Source organism: Girardinichthys multiradiatus, chromosome 24 (assembly GCF_021462225.1).
Source record: "Girardinichthys multiradiatus isolate DD_20200921_A chromosome 24, DD_fGirMul_XY1, whole genome shotgun sequence".
In the NCBI taxonomy this organism is placed as follows: Eukaryota; Metazoa; Chordata; class Actinopteri; order Cyprinodontiformes; family Goodeidae; genus Girardinichthys; species Girardinichthys multiradiatus.
The window spans coordinates 4,877,828-4,892,838 of NC_061816.1; the positions used below are offsets into that span (position 1 = coordinate 4,877,828).

General features: G+C 41.0%; 1 protein-coding gene across 5 annotated transcripts in view; it reads left to right on the plus strand.

Moving 5' to 3' along the window:
- Nucleotides 1-1,306: 1,306 nt before the first annotated feature.
- LOC124861390 (kalirin-like) overlaps nt 1,307-15,011 on the plus strand; it is a 47,199-nt gene continuing 33,494 nt past the window's right edge. Inside the window, exons 1-11 of one of the 5 annotated variants that reach the window (XM_047355102.1) lie at nt 1,307-1,583; nt 10,263-10,337; nt 10,416-10,530; nt 10,814-11,006; nt 11,265-11,488; nt 11,570-11,888; nt 11,986-12,153; nt 12,241-12,432; nt 12,758-12,889; nt 12,966-13,100; nt 13,186-13,278. In XM_047355102.1, the coding sequence (XP_047211058.1) occupies nt 1,529-1,583; nt 10,263-10,337; nt 10,416-10,530; nt 10,814-11,006; nt 11,265-11,488; nt 11,570-11,888; nt 11,986-12,153; nt 12,241-12,432; nt 12,758-12,889; nt 12,966-13,100; nt 13,186-13,278 (1,701 nt within the window). In that variant the 5' untranslated portion in view covers nt 1,307-1,528. The remainder of the gene's footprint in view (nt 1,584-10,262; nt 10,338-10,415; nt 10,531-10,813; nt 11,007-11,264; nt 11,489-11,569; nt 11,889-11,985; nt 12,154-12,240; nt 12,433-12,757; nt 12,890-12,965; nt 13,101-13,185; nt 13,279-15,011) is intronic. The other 4 variants (XM_047355101.1, XM_047355104.1, XM_047355103.1 and 1 more) reach the window with 4 other exon arrangements.

The window sequence follows — 15,011 nt, forward strand, 5'->3', positions numbered from 1 at the left end:
GTGACGTGTTGCTGATTAACTGCCGCAGCAGGTTTTATGTTGTTTTTTTTTCATTATTATTTTGTTTCTAAAGCAGAATCTGAATATTGACGCAAATAACACCTTTGTAAATTAGCTTTTTATTTTATGTCGCCTTTTTTCTTTGTTTTATCCTGTTATAAGTGTGGTTATTTAATCAGTATTAATTATTTCCATGTTTTTACTTTGAATTTTTTTTTTTACTTTGTGTTTCCTATTTTTTGTGGTTCTTAATTATAAATGGGACTTTTATAGCAGCTAGCTCTAGATCCCACCTGAAATAAGGCAGAACTACGACGAAAACACTATAAGTCAGTGTTTAAGCATTTAAGAGGGTAATTTTTGAAAATGCAGTTTTTTAATGTCTGATTCTTTTTCATTCATTTATTTAAAACAACACAATATATGAGGAAGTGTCCATAACTGGAGAATCCACAGAATAGCACATACTAATATGGCCCTGCAAAAGGACAAAACATTGACCAAAAAAATAAAATAAAATAAAATAAATAAATATATATATATATATATATATATATATATATATATAGTCAGAGATCCTCTACTTGCTGTTTCTTCTTTCATCCTCTAGATGGCGATGCAGCTTTAGCCGAGACAGTGGAGAACAGCAGCAGCTCCCCTCCCTGTGCTCTGTTTGCTTTCACTGCTGTTTTCCTATTTCAGTTTGGATCAGAACTCCTGTGTCTCAGATACAGATGCAGATCGTTGGGCATGTTTACTTTTTGTGGTTAAATCAGATGTTTGTCAATCAACTCGGACACCATGATCTTAAAGAAACTATGAATCAGTCCCAAAATCATGAGCTCCAATTATTTTATAGCCTAAAATTGTACTTAATCGTCAACAACTTTGCATTATATTATATTATATTATATTATATTATTAATGCCGACCTGATCAGTCAGCTGGTCACGTCAGACTCCTCATGTTGGTAGTAACGGTACCGGCAGCATCGGTAACGTTGTAGTAACGGGTGGAGGCGGTGTGTGTGTGTCGGTGCAGCAGATGCTGCAGCTCTCCGCACAGCGCCTCTCTGTCTCCAATGCGCCTGCGTGCTCAAACACACACGGAGCGGCCGCAGGAGACACTGAGAGGGGATACCCGGCCTGCGTGGGCTTAACGGTACCAGTAACGGCACCAGTAACGGTCCCAGGAACGGTGACGTGATGTGATGCGATGCCGCGCGGGATCACGGTAACGTAAGAACAGCAGCAGCAGCGGAGGAGGAGGAGGAGAAGGAGGAGGAATAGGAGTAGGAGGAGGACGGACGGACGGTCGAGGCTGAGCCGAGCAGGATGCAGCACTGACGGCCTGATCGGTACCGGGAGGAGGGGAACATATCCGACAGTGAACCGGAGCCTGCTGCTGGTACCGACCCGATCTGATGTGAGGCTGCGGGGATGGACTGGTAGGCAGGGAGGAGGCGAGAGGAGCGGAGCGACCGACGGCACATAACGGAGGAGAGAGGAGGAGGAGGAGGAGGAGAAGGATGAATCCGGCTGAAGGAGGAGGAGAAGCGGGCCAGGACGGCCTGGCGACGGCAGGTGCGGTGTGAGCGCGTGCATGCAATCGCGTGCGTGTGGAAGTGTGTGAAGAGGGAGCTGCTGTCGCCATGATGCTCCAACATCCGCCCATTCACGGACTGTGTGTGTGTGTGTGTGTGTGTGTGTGTGTGTGTGTGTGTGTGTGGCACCGAGGCGTGTGCATGCGCATATCCACGCGTTTGTGTGAGAGTGTCGGGAGTGGAGGGTCCGACGAAGGGGGATTGTGAGAAGGCCTTCTGGTTCTTTGAGCGTGTGTGTGATGTAATGTGGTGTGTATTAATATTTGTGGAAGCCGGGCTGCAGAACCTGCAGTGCCCTCAGCACCCCCAGGGGCCCCAGACTCGAGCCTGTAGGGTCCAGATCCCTTGGTTTCTACCACTTGAGCTATTCAGCTGTCTGGTTGGATCAGAGTGCAAAACGCGAAACCTGCAGCCGGGTAACAGAACTCCTGACCTCACATGAATGCAAATATTAGTGCTTAAACCCACAGAAAACACAATTCAAAGCATACAACTGATGATTTCTGCATAAAAAACGACCCAAATAAAAGGAAACGATTGCATTTCTGAACCACAAAGTTTGGGTCTTTATTACCTCTGCGGTCCATGCAGCTGTGCAGAGATTAAGATAATAAATGGCTGCACATCTCTGTAGGACGGTGTGCACACCTTGCAGGTATCTGTGCACAGTGTACAGACTGTTCTTTCTTGCTATTACAAAAGTAAATATACCTTGAACCTTTTCACATTTTGCCCCATGGTGGTGGTGGCATCATGCTGTGGGGATGATCATCTTCAGCAGAGACAGAAGGAAGCTGGTCAGAGTTCATGCCAAGATCAACGGAGCTAAAAACGGAACAGTCCCAACTACGACTAGAGAAAACCTGGATAAAATACGTTAAGAGTTGTTTGAGATGGTACAAAATGCGAATAAAGTTATAAAGAATTGATTAGAAGTTATGAAGAATTGATCAGATTTATCTGATCCACAGGTCTAACTGTCACAGACAGCTGATGGAGTTTGGTCTCCAGTACATCAACTGCATTCATTTATTGTAAATTTCAAATTGTCAAAAAGTTTTGGTGAAATTATTGTATTGATTAGAAAAGCAGACACGATTAACATTAGAGAAGAAGACACCCATGCCTGGTAATTAATGAGCTGTCAGAAGACTCATTAATCAGCTGATTAAAGCAGGCAGGCTTTTCTATGTTCCGCTTTATGAGTTATTGTTTTAAATGTGAGATTATTATAATGATAGGTCAAGAGGAAAATAAATCACCTTAAAATTAGTTTAATCTGTATTTCAGGTCAGCTAATTAAAGAGAAAGTCAACAGAAACAGTATTTAGTATGTTTTTTCTCTTGTTTATGAGGAAACTGAACAATAGAAGGAAAATGACAAAAATCATAACTTGTATTTCGTTGTTTTTCAGCAGTAACTAATTAGTCTGTTTTTTCACATTCATTTTAATGCCATATTAATTTTGGGGTTGATTTATTTCAACTATTCTCTATTCAAAGTGGAATGATTAAACAACACACAAAAGCACATTTAAAACACAAGAAATTCATGCAAAAGTTTGAATTAATGCTCAGATTCATCTTTATTATCACAGGGTCAAACTTATACATACATGTCCAAATACAAAAATAAATCCCCACTAATATTTGTTTAAATGTCTCTTAGCAAATTATAATGTAAAATATGCTCATTGCAACTGCTTGCTGTATCATCATTTCTACTAAGTTGTTGAAAAGATTATTTCCTTAATTTTCGTGATGAGTGGAGGTAAACATGTTATATTTCCTGTTGAAAACAGGAAGACTGGTCTGATCAAAGGAACCGACATCCTAAATAAAGACTGCTTGGACTACTGAGCCCTAAAATCCTTTTTTCCCCACAGAATTACTTCATATTTAATTAAAAATGCCCTTGTTATGAAGCTCCCAGATTCTGATTATAAAAACGAAGCTGAGATAAACCCTCTGACTAGTGGACTAAAGCTGAACAAATGTAATTGCTGTCCATCCACACGTTTTTGAGCCACCTTTGATGACCTCACAGATCAAACTTGAAATGAGTGTCTGAAGCCAACAGCTGCAGTCAGTAATGACCCCACAAACCTCGAGGCTGCTGAACTCCTTCAGACGTGTTGCTTCAGTTAAATGTGCCGTCAACAGTTACAAACATGCTTTAATTTGGCTGTAAACAAGCAAACATAGCTGGACGAGCTGTTGGACATTAACCAAAGGATAGACTATCACCCAAATACAGGGGACCCCAGATCCAAGGGCCCTCAGAGGAAAGATCCTTGCAGCAATTTAGATATCTGCATAAACTGCAGCTCAGACCTTCATGAGGTGGAAATCTGAGCAGTTAAATAATTAAATAACTTTTGTTTTAAAGCAACAGTGCAATATTTTTCTTTTATTCTTCTGGATCAATTACTCCAGAGTGTCTGAAGGATTTTATTTTGAAACACAATGAGGAGTTTGAACTACTGAAGCACCACAGAAGGTTTTCTGTAAAGCAACCGATTCACTTAAACGGGAGTTGCATGAAAACTGCATTTAAAATATCCAAGAGACATTTATTTAATAAATGCTTTTATTTTGAAATGAGTGAGAGGTTTTGATAATAAAGTCAATGAAGGATGTTTAATGTGAATAGACCAGACACAAATTGTTACAAATGGGTTTTATTGGAATGGTATCTTGGCAGCTTTTCATGTGAAATGGAGGAACTGAGTTCACTGAATTTCAGGTAAGGTGCCTTTATTGTGAAGGATAAGATCGATTTAGATTGGAGAAAGTGTAAGAAAGTTATTTTGAAAGGTTAGAAAGACAGATCATAAGTTGCAACTGAAAGTTCTGCTGGGGTGTGTTGAAACAACAGGATCAAATCCAATAAAGCAATTTTTATTGTGAAACAGCTTATCCTACTTTTATTGTGTAGGAGCTAAAATGCCTTTATTTTGAAGGTGCTAAAAAATATAATTTGGTCATTTTGCATGCTTTTACTTTGCAGAAAGCATGGTATTAATGAGATATTTGGGCAGATGTAGCATCATGTTTCTCCTGCTACAATATATGTATTTTTGTCAGGATTTTTAAACACTAACAGTAGAACTCCGTGTGGACAGGGGCAGTAGGTGGTAAAACTGATTTATTGTATTGCTGAATTCAAACATGCGTGTTCGGCTTGGCGGTGAAAATGTCCGATCATAATTATCATCCAAACAGCAGTGGAGAAATGTCAGAGATATGTCTGAGGTCACTGAGAAACTGGGTCTTGCGGCGCCGTTTGGTTTTCGGCCTCTCAGAGGCAGAGTGAGTCTTCAGACCCTCCAGGCTGACATTTCAGAGACTCAGAGGACATTGTGCTGGAATGTATTCATTAGTTTTCGTTGCATAATCAGTTTGATGAGTCCTGACAGGCTGACAGCAAGCCTCTCCAAAGGCTTTTTCATCTGCTTCTATTTTAGGCGGTGCAGCAACTCACAGTGAGGGAGTCTTAGTGTATCTGAATGGAAATCCCTTCTCCCACACCCAGTCTCTCTGATTGGCAGCTGATTAGGGATCAATCCGCTTCCTGACGGTCTGGAGCGGCGTGAACATGCTGGCTTCAGTCATGTTTGCGCTCCTGCAGATTACAAACACCCACCACTCAGTCATTAGTGGTTGCAGACTGTTAGCTTCTGCTCTTTATTAACACGAACTCCAACACTTCTGTGGAATCTGCACAGGAGGCAGGCATTCATCATCTTTTTTAGTTTTCTGCTAATTCACGCCGCAAACAAGGGATGGTGTGGAGTTTAACTCGGTTAGCAGCCAGGATGAAGAACTGTCTGCTCTCTACGTTTTTATGCAAGACTTATCACAGAAATAAAATCTCTGCAGAAAGTAGATCAGACAAATTATCTCTGTGTTTCCTGTATTTACCAAGATGTTTCTGCAGCTTTGATCTGATCCACAAACAAACCTCTACTGAGTATGAAGAAAATCTGCATATAGCTATCATTTCAATTGTTGACTAATCAATTGAGGGAAAACTTGATTAAAAAAAGGGCTTAAAGGCTGTTTGGTTCTTTTTAGAGGAAATCGAAACCCATCACAGTTCAATTTACTCCCCTGTAAGGAATAAAATCAGCCAATTTACCCGTCTGAGAAACTCAGTCCATGAAATATGTAAAGGTGATCGGATTCTAAAAATGGCTGCCGATCTGTAATCACTGCAACTCAGTTGGAGCCTGATGAATTTTCACCAGTTTAACTCCCAGCCTGAATATGGATATCATCAGTGCATGCAAATCAAATGGTTCCCTGTTGTTGTTTTTCTTAAACTCTGAACAGAAACAAGATGTTTTCAAGATGTTAACACAGATCAGATTGAACATTGCACCTGCTTGGCCAGGACTTTGTTGGATTTCATGAACCTAGGTTAGAAGTCCCCATCCACTCATCATGGTCACGAAGCCTTTTTTAGGGGGGTGGGGGGTGATTAGGTTCAGAAGTTTTAATTTATTATGGATTTTCTCAAATCCATGCAGAAACATTTCAAACCTCCATTGATCTGTAGTTAAATGTCCCTTTGCCAGTTGATCCTCAACCACATGCCTTTTTGTAGCTATTAACAAACTTGTAGCATCTTTTAGGCTAGGTATTTGACCACCATTATAAAAACCAGCTAAACTGCTAGCTGAAATAAATTGGCGAGCCCTTCCAGACGCTTAATGTTTGCCTGTTTTATTCATTCTAGACTCAGTTTGGTCACCCAACTGTGTCCCAGATTCAGCCATCTAGCTCCTGATTTGAAGGGAAGTTGAACACTTTTTGAGATAGTCCTCCTTCTTCATTTTTCCATTCACTTTGTACCAGTACCTCTGACAGTGCCCCACAGCATGATACAGCCACCACCATGCTGGATAGTTGATACAGTTTTCTTAAGTTTAAGATCCTCTCTTTCACTCATCCAAATGTTAATCCTGTCATTGTGACCAAACAGCTCAATCCTTGTCTGATTTGAAATGGATCAGTCCATGTTTGGAGCTGCTAATCTGAGTTGAGCTAACCTAACATGCATGCTTTTGGACTGTGGGAGGAAGCTGGAGTACCCAGAGAGAACCCAAGCATGTACAGGAAGAACATGCAGACTCCACGCAGAAAGGCTGGGATTGAAACCCAGGAGCTTTCTGCTGTGCTTTTTCCTGTTGTGTCTTTTATGCATTATTCCTGTCTTTACTTTTCTGGATCAGCTCAGTGAGTTACAGCACATTCAGTACCTTCAGTCGTGTTTTTTTTTTCCAAAGCCCTGATGCAGAAATATCATTCACACTTTGCACTCTTACATTACTAGTAACCATCACGACGACTAAGGTCCCCAAGAAGTAGTGTTTGGTGGGTCTTGGTGAAGTTTGCTCTTTCTTTTGGTAAAGATAAAAGTCAGCAGGGTGGCCAAGAGAACAGCCTGCTGTTAGATAAAGATTAAAGACTCAAAGACAGATCCGTCAACCACTGGAGCACAGTAAATATAACTGCATAAAGACATGAAAACCATCTCGGGCTTTAAAAGTAAAGCCTGGGGGATAAGAAAATGCATCCTAAGCAGGAAAAGAGGACTGTTTGATGTAGTAATGGTGAAACCTCTGACCTGACTTGAGTCCTTATCAAACACTTTCTGTTTGCAGTCTTGACTGCTTTTTTAAAGTTGGATTTAAATTACAATATTGTCTAGTTTCTATAATGTCGTCCTAGTAAGAGTAAAATAGATGATGGGGCAGGAGAGGCACCAGTTTTTTCCCAAGATAGCGAAGGGAAAATTCCTCAACCAAACTCAGAAAAAACATAACTGGTAGAGACAGTGGTTGTCTTCAGGTGTAATACAGTTTGGGTCATAGTGGCACGAAATATTGAACCCCAGTAGGGGGCGATGTAGACAGAACTTGATCAAAATGATGAAACTAAAATCTAAAAAACATTTTACACTTGGCTCAGTTGGAACATTTATGTGACCCCCAATGTGATCTTCATTGTCCATGCAAACAATGTGATCTTCATTGTCCATGCAAACATCTATCGACAATAGATCTCCAAACTAAACCTGGAACAAGAATAGGATCACACAATAAAATGTGTGTTCACTAAGTCCAACCAACACCCTCAATGAACAGATGAAAAATGCCCCAGTTTACATCATATAAATACGATCGAAAATAGTTTCCATTAGAACCTTCACTGGTTTCTGTTATCCTGAGTGACTCACCAGTTCAGGACATATTTCATGGGCTGTAGACAACTGTGTTTTTGTTATTTAGAACCTCTGTCTTTGTTAATTCACCTGATTTATTGTTTCTGACTGAAAACCCAAAGCCTGAATTCATTTCTGCATGAGAACAGTACAGCTCAGCTATTTCCTCCTTGTTATTCAACGTCCTCCCTTTATCACGCTCAGACTTCAAACGTTCATGTATTTCAAGGTCATCTGTCCTTTTGTTTTTGAAGGTTTCTGGTTTCTGTCTGAGATCAAAGACTCGTTGGGTCTGGACTTGGAAGAGATAGAACCCGATGCCTGTAAAGAGCCAGCCCCAGCTGGATAGATGTTCTACTTCTCCTTCCTGTTTGTAGGTTTCTCTCTCTGGGGGTTATCTCTGCTTGTCAGGCTGCTAATGTGAGGCGTTTAATGCCCTCAGTGTGAGTACTGGATTAGCTTCCTCCTGCTGTGCGGGATGATCTGACACATAAGGGAGGCCTGTCTACAACACACTCGTCCATCTTTGTGCATGTTCCTTTCTAGGGATCCTGGTTACACACTCAGCCCGTTGTCTCTAAACCATCAAAACCCTAAAATCAGTTTTAATAAGACTTTAAATCTAGGTCTGTAACACTGACAAGCTAAATCCTGTCTTGTAAATATGGACTTACAAGGTGTTAAATTTTAACTGGTCCTCACATGGATACATATACAAGCTCTTATACTCATCCTCTGTGCTGAAATGATTTGTCAAATTGATTAAAATGCATTTCACCCTTTATAAAGCAAGAAGGCTAAGCAGGTTGTGCTGTTTTTAATCTCTAACTTAATTAACTACATAAAACACAGTTGAAGTAATTATTGAAACACTTGGTTTCAAATGAATAGCAATTATTACCAGTGCCAGCAGGGTACTTGTTTTCCTAAATATGTGTCTCTTATTAACCAGATAATGTTGAAACTACAGAACTGGATATAAAAACCAGAGTGATCAGAGTATGATGGTGTAGGCTACAGTGGTCTCTATTCCACGTCACAGCAGTTTTCTGCTAGTTCTTGCTGCCTGGCAGTTAAATTGGGTACACTTGTAACCTGATTGTTAAAATATGCTATAAATTGTAAGTTTTGTTGCTGCAAGACTCTGGTTGCCCAACCGTTTTTCACATTCTGTCACATTACAAATTTATTCAGTATTGTAATCAGTCATCAGTTTGTAGAACCACCTTTACTGCAGCTCTTCCAGTAAGTCTCTGTGTGTATATCTACAGCTGCTTTGCACATCTAGGGACTGAAATTGTAGCTTCATTCATCTTCCCATCAACTCTGATCACCTTTTCTGTCAATGCTGAAGACATTTATCCCCCAAGCATCACGTTACCACTACCATGTTTCATCACAGGGATGTTGAGTTCAAGATGATGTGCAGCATTGTTTTTTTCACTTACATTCAGTTTTTCATGTAACCCAAAAAGTTCAGCTTTGCTCTAATCAGAACACTTTCTACTTCATGAAAGGTGTCAAACTGAAAAGAGGACTCCTCATGGTTTCTTCTTGCCACTCTTTCATAAAGGCCAGCTTTGTGGAGTGCATGACTAATAGATTGACAGAGTCTCTCACCTGAGGTGTAGATCTCTGCAGCTCCTCCAGAGTAAGGCCTCTTGCCTCTGATTAATGCTCTCCTTGAACAGCGTGTCAGTTTAGGTGGACGTCCATGTCTTGGTAGGTCTGCAGTTGGTCCATCCTCTCTCTGTTTTCAGATGATGGATTGAACAGAGCTCTGGGAGATGTTCTGAGCTTGGGATATTGTTTTAGAATCTAACTCTGTTTAAAACTGAACCAGAACATTATCCCTGACCTGTCTGTTGTGTTCCTTGGTCTTCATGATGTTGGTTGTTCTCTAATGTTCTCAAACAAACCTCTGAGATCTCATAGAACAGCTGTTTGTACTGAGATTAAATTAAACACAACTGGATGTTATCTACTAAGTAGGTGACTTCTAATTGGGTGGATTTATTAGTTTTACTTAATTGTATTTAGGGATATCAGGGTATAGTGGTATGACTACTTATGCAAACCACATTTCTTTGATTTTCAGTAGTAAAACATTCAAAAGCGTGTATAATTTTTCTTTAACTACAAAGTTATGCATCACTTTGTGGAGTCTGTCACATATAATCGCAATGAAATTCATTGACCCATGTTTTGTAACATAATAAATTGTGAAAACGGTGTTTGAAGGCTTCTTCAAGACACCATAAAATGAGGATTATGGAGTAGAAGTAGAGATCAAGTAAGGATGAAAGCTATACAGGGGGTAAATATTCAGTAAATCACAGAAGTCTCTTAGGATTGTAGCCTGTCTTCATCAGATGTTGATTCTGACTGGATACCAAGCAGAAGCTAAAGACCCTGACGTCTGTCTTTCAGGTTCTGGTAAAGCAGAGACTGTTCGGGCAGTCGATGTCCTGACGGTGCTCAGAGAGAAAGTCGCCTTTGTGTCGGGTAAAACACCAGAACCCTGCTGGTTTATTCTGGTCCTACTATAAGTGAGTTAAAGTGACGGTGTTTTGGGATTTCCAGGTGGAAGAGACAAACGAGGCGGACCAATTCTGACCTTTCCCGCAAGGACCAATCATGATCGAATAAAACAGGAAGATCTCAGCCGACTGGTAACCTACCTGTCAACAATACCCAGGTACAACTCTTACTGTTTTTATTGCTTAGACTGATAACTAACTCCTTGAACATTTATTAAGAAGTTTTCTTAAAGTGGGTTTTTTCTCTCCAGCTTTACTCCCAAGATGTGTCAGCTCCTAATGATTTTTATAGATAATTAGTAGTAATTGAGTTTTAGTGTGGTAAAACTGCCAAAGCCTCATTAGAAGTAGGAGGTCGACCTTTAGTTTTGTTGGTAATTTAAGGAGAAAAGTGTGGAAGAAAGAGACCTTGGTCTTATTGCCACTCTGTCTTTCAATCAGTGAGGATGTGCGAGCTCGTGGCTTCACCGTTGTGGTGGACATGCGTGGCAGTAAGTGGGACAGTGTGAAGCCAGTGCTGAGGACACTGCAGGAGTCCTTTTCCTCCAACATCCACACAGCGCTGCTCATCAAACCGGACACCTTCTGGCAAAAACACAAGACTAACCTGGGCAGTGCCAAGTTTAGCTTTGAGGTACTGCCAATTGCTCATGTACTTTTTCCTAAATTCCTGCTTCAACTAAGTTCTTGAGTAGAAGCCAACGGGACATCATTTGCTGGTTCATAAAGATGTTGCAACTCTCTTCCAAGAAAAGAAAGCCTTCAGCTGAGAGATGAAACATCTTCAAGAACCACTCCCTTATATTCAAGTTCTTTAAGTTACCACAACCTACATGACCCAAATGTATGCCATGCTACAAAGTCCCCTGAAGTGAATTGTCTCTGTCCCCAGACCAGCCTGGTGTCAGTGGAAGGTCTTTCCCGACTCATCGATCCCTCCCAGCTTACTGCGGACCTTGGAGGTTCATTGGAGTACGACCATGTGGAATGGACTGAGCTTCGTCTGGGACTTGAAGAGTTCTCAGGGGCTGCAACGCAACTGCTGGCTCAGCTGGAACAGCTGGAGGCCGGGTTGAGCCGAATACCAGAGCCTAAAGATGTGGATGAGGCCCGCAAGTAAGTATTTTGGATCTTTCATATTTCAGGGTAACTCTGGTAAAGTTGTGAGAACTGCAGTTAATAAATTCTCCTCATTAGACTTCTAGAAGAACATAATCGTCTCCGTAACACAATCGCCACTGCACCGGTGGATGCCCTCGACAGAGAAGGGAAAAGTTTGCTCCAGCGTATGCGCCTGGGCCACTCACATGGTGATGGCTCCACTGAGGGTGGAGGAGGTGGCGGTGGCACCTGGTTGTCAGGGGGGGCGGACTTCCAGACCGTGGCCCCGAAGGTGTCCTCTGTGCTGGACCGGCTGCAGGCTGGTCGCACCCATCTGCTCCAGAGCTGGAGCGACAAAAAGCTGCACTTAGACCAGGGTCTGCAGCTGCACCTGTTTGAGCAGGACGCCAGCAAGGTGAGGTCCAAAACCCAAAACAACAAAGCAACCATAACATTTTGCATTATTTTCCCTAATGCTGAATTATGTTTTGCATTGCTATATGGAAATCCAGAGCTGCTGTCTAACCCGTCTCTGTTGCTGCTGCCTGTCCTCTCAGATGTCAGAGTGGATCGCCCACAGTAAAGAGCTGTTTATGCAGAGTGTGGCAGAAGTCGGTCAAAACCACCAGCACTCTGTTGACCTACAGACACAACACCAGCACTTCACCGCCAACTGCATGGTCAGTTTGTGCTTCTCTAGAAGTGTCTGTCCCCTTAGTGGGTGTTTAATGACTGTAACAATGACTGTTCTGTCTGGGCTCGCCTAGAATGGCAGTGTAAACGTGGACAGTGTGGTCACTGTGGCTGCAAGACTCGCAGAAGCCGGTCACTACGGAGCAGAGCGGATCGCCTTGGTGTCGTCGCAGTTGCAGGAAGACTGGAAGTCATTGACGGCCACCCTGGAGGAGCGCAGCAACACGCTTGCCATGGCAACTGGTTACCACCAAGGGGCAGAGCAGGTACCTTTACATTCAAACGCCTGTACTGGTGGCTGTCTGCAGAACTGAGTAAACCTCCCTCTGATATACTTTGGTTAAACACAGCCAGGTTTAACAATAACCTCTTACTATTATGAACTGAAGTTAGCGATAAAGTGTCCAAAATAAGAATATCATCTTTGAAGACCTTCTGAAAGCCTGGAGAACTATTGATAAGGGCATCTTTAATTAATTACAAGAAGGTCTGGCTCCATGCAAAGAACCAGGTGATGATTAATACTTTGTACAGGATGGATCCCCTCTGTCTACCTGTCTCTGTTAAAGATGTGTCTTTCTGTCTGTCCAGTTTCTTCTCCGGGTAGAGGGATGGGTCAAAATGTGCTCTGAAGGATCCTTACCAACTGCATCAGCAGAGCTGGAAGCTGCGACTAAAAAACACCAGGAGCTCAATGAGGAGATTTCTGCCAACTACACACAGGTGTTTGCCTGGAAATCCTCCCACATGTGTCTAAGCGCCTGATGAATGTGTTTGAAACCTCCCTGTTTGTTTGCAGGTCAGTGAAAGTGGTAAAGCCTTAATGGATGTCCTCCAGCGTAACTCCATGAGTGAGTCTGATGAGTCAGCAGCCAAACCAGACTTCACCACTGCCACACACACCATCATGGGAGTTCTCCACCAGGTGATACAGGTGAGGCTCACTGTAATCTGCCGTCAGTGCAGAAACACAGCAGACAAACATGAAAATGGACTGGGAATTTCTTCTATCTGCTCAGGGTCACCATGAGGTGGAAGGAGCCTGGCAACACAGGAAGCTACGGCTCCATCAGCGCCTGCAGCTCTGTGTGTTTCAGCAAGATGTTAAACAGGTCTGACCCACCATCTTTGATCCAAATCTGAACCAAAATAACAACCTAGTTTAGATCAGGATTTTATCTCCCAATCCAGAACAAAATATAAAGTCAGAATCTGAATTAAAACAACATTCAAATTTAGTTAATTCCAAATCTAGATTTTAATCCACAATAAAATATAAAGCACATCTAAATGTATAAAGTGTAGACTGTCCTTTGGGTTTTAAAATAAATGATTAAGTCTCTTAAGCAATCTCATATTCAAATCCAGATATTAATTCAGATTGCATTTATCCATATTAAGATTTACTTTAATGTAAATATTATTGTATGAAGATTGGTACAGTAACTTGGATCCACCTTCAGATGATTGAGGCACATTTACTGTTTCAGATTCACATTAAAACCCACATTATCTTAAATCTGATCTGGACTTGATTTACATCACAATGGACAATGTGATACATTCAAATCAATATCCTTTAAATTTGTTTGAATTTGGTTAATAATCTAGAATAAACATCCAGATGTTTAAAGGTCATTAAAAGGATTTATGTTAAAATCCAGAAGGCTACCTTATTTTAGGTTTTAATTTTGATCCTGATTGCGTTTAGATTATAATTTAGATGTATGTCTAAATGGGTTCGGACTGAGGTTCTCAGGTTCAGTTTCAGATTATATTTAGATTCAAATTAGACTTCAGAGTGGATTTGGTTCTGAATTTAGACCCGTATGCATTTTTGAATCTGGACAATGATTTTAAGGCTCATCAACTGTTTTAAATAAAAATAAAAATTCAGAAGGCTACCCTGATTCAGATCTGGATTTTAATTTAGTTTTTAACCAGCAAACATATCTAGATGTAATTCCTGATTTAATTTTACATCTAGGTTTGGACTGAGATCCAGCATATTTTGATCAGAATCAAGATTTAAAGTGGAAGTTATGTTTTAATAGACAGATTCTCATGTAGGTTTACATTTAAAAGTGATTTCAGATCCTGCGTTAGATGTAAAATTAATATGTAACCTCTACTAAAATATGAAGTTACCTAGTTTAAAATAGAGATAGATCAATAATTCTGCATGCCAATTTAAGACATTTTTAGGAGAAAATACAATTCTGGATTATATTTGCTCCTTGACAGTTGCATGATAATCTGGATTTAAATCTGAAATCACTGATATATGTAAATACCAAAACAAATGTGGATCTAAACCTGAATATATATGTACAGGTCCTTCTCAAAATATTAGCATATTGTGATAAAGATCATTATTTTCCATAATGTCATGATGAAAATTTAACATTCATATATTTTAGATTCATTGCACACTAACTGAAATATTTCAGGTCTTTTATTGTCTTAATACGGATGATTGTGGCATACAGCTCATGAAAACCCAAAATTCCTATCTCACAAAATTTGCATATTTCATCCGACCAATAAAAGAAAAGTGTTTTTATTACAAAAAACGTCAACCTTCAAATAATCATGTACAGTTATGCACTCAATACTTGGTCGGGAATCCTTTTGCAGAAATGACTGCTTCAATGCGGCGTGGCATGGAGGCAATCAGCCTGTGGCACTGCTGAGGTCTTATGGAGGCCCAGGATGCTTCGATAGCGGCCTTTAGCTCATCCAGAGTGTTGGGTCTTGAGTCTCTCAACGTTCTCTTCACAATATCCCACAGATTCTCTATGGGGTTCAGGTCAGGAGAGTTGGCAGGCCAATTGAGCACAGTGAT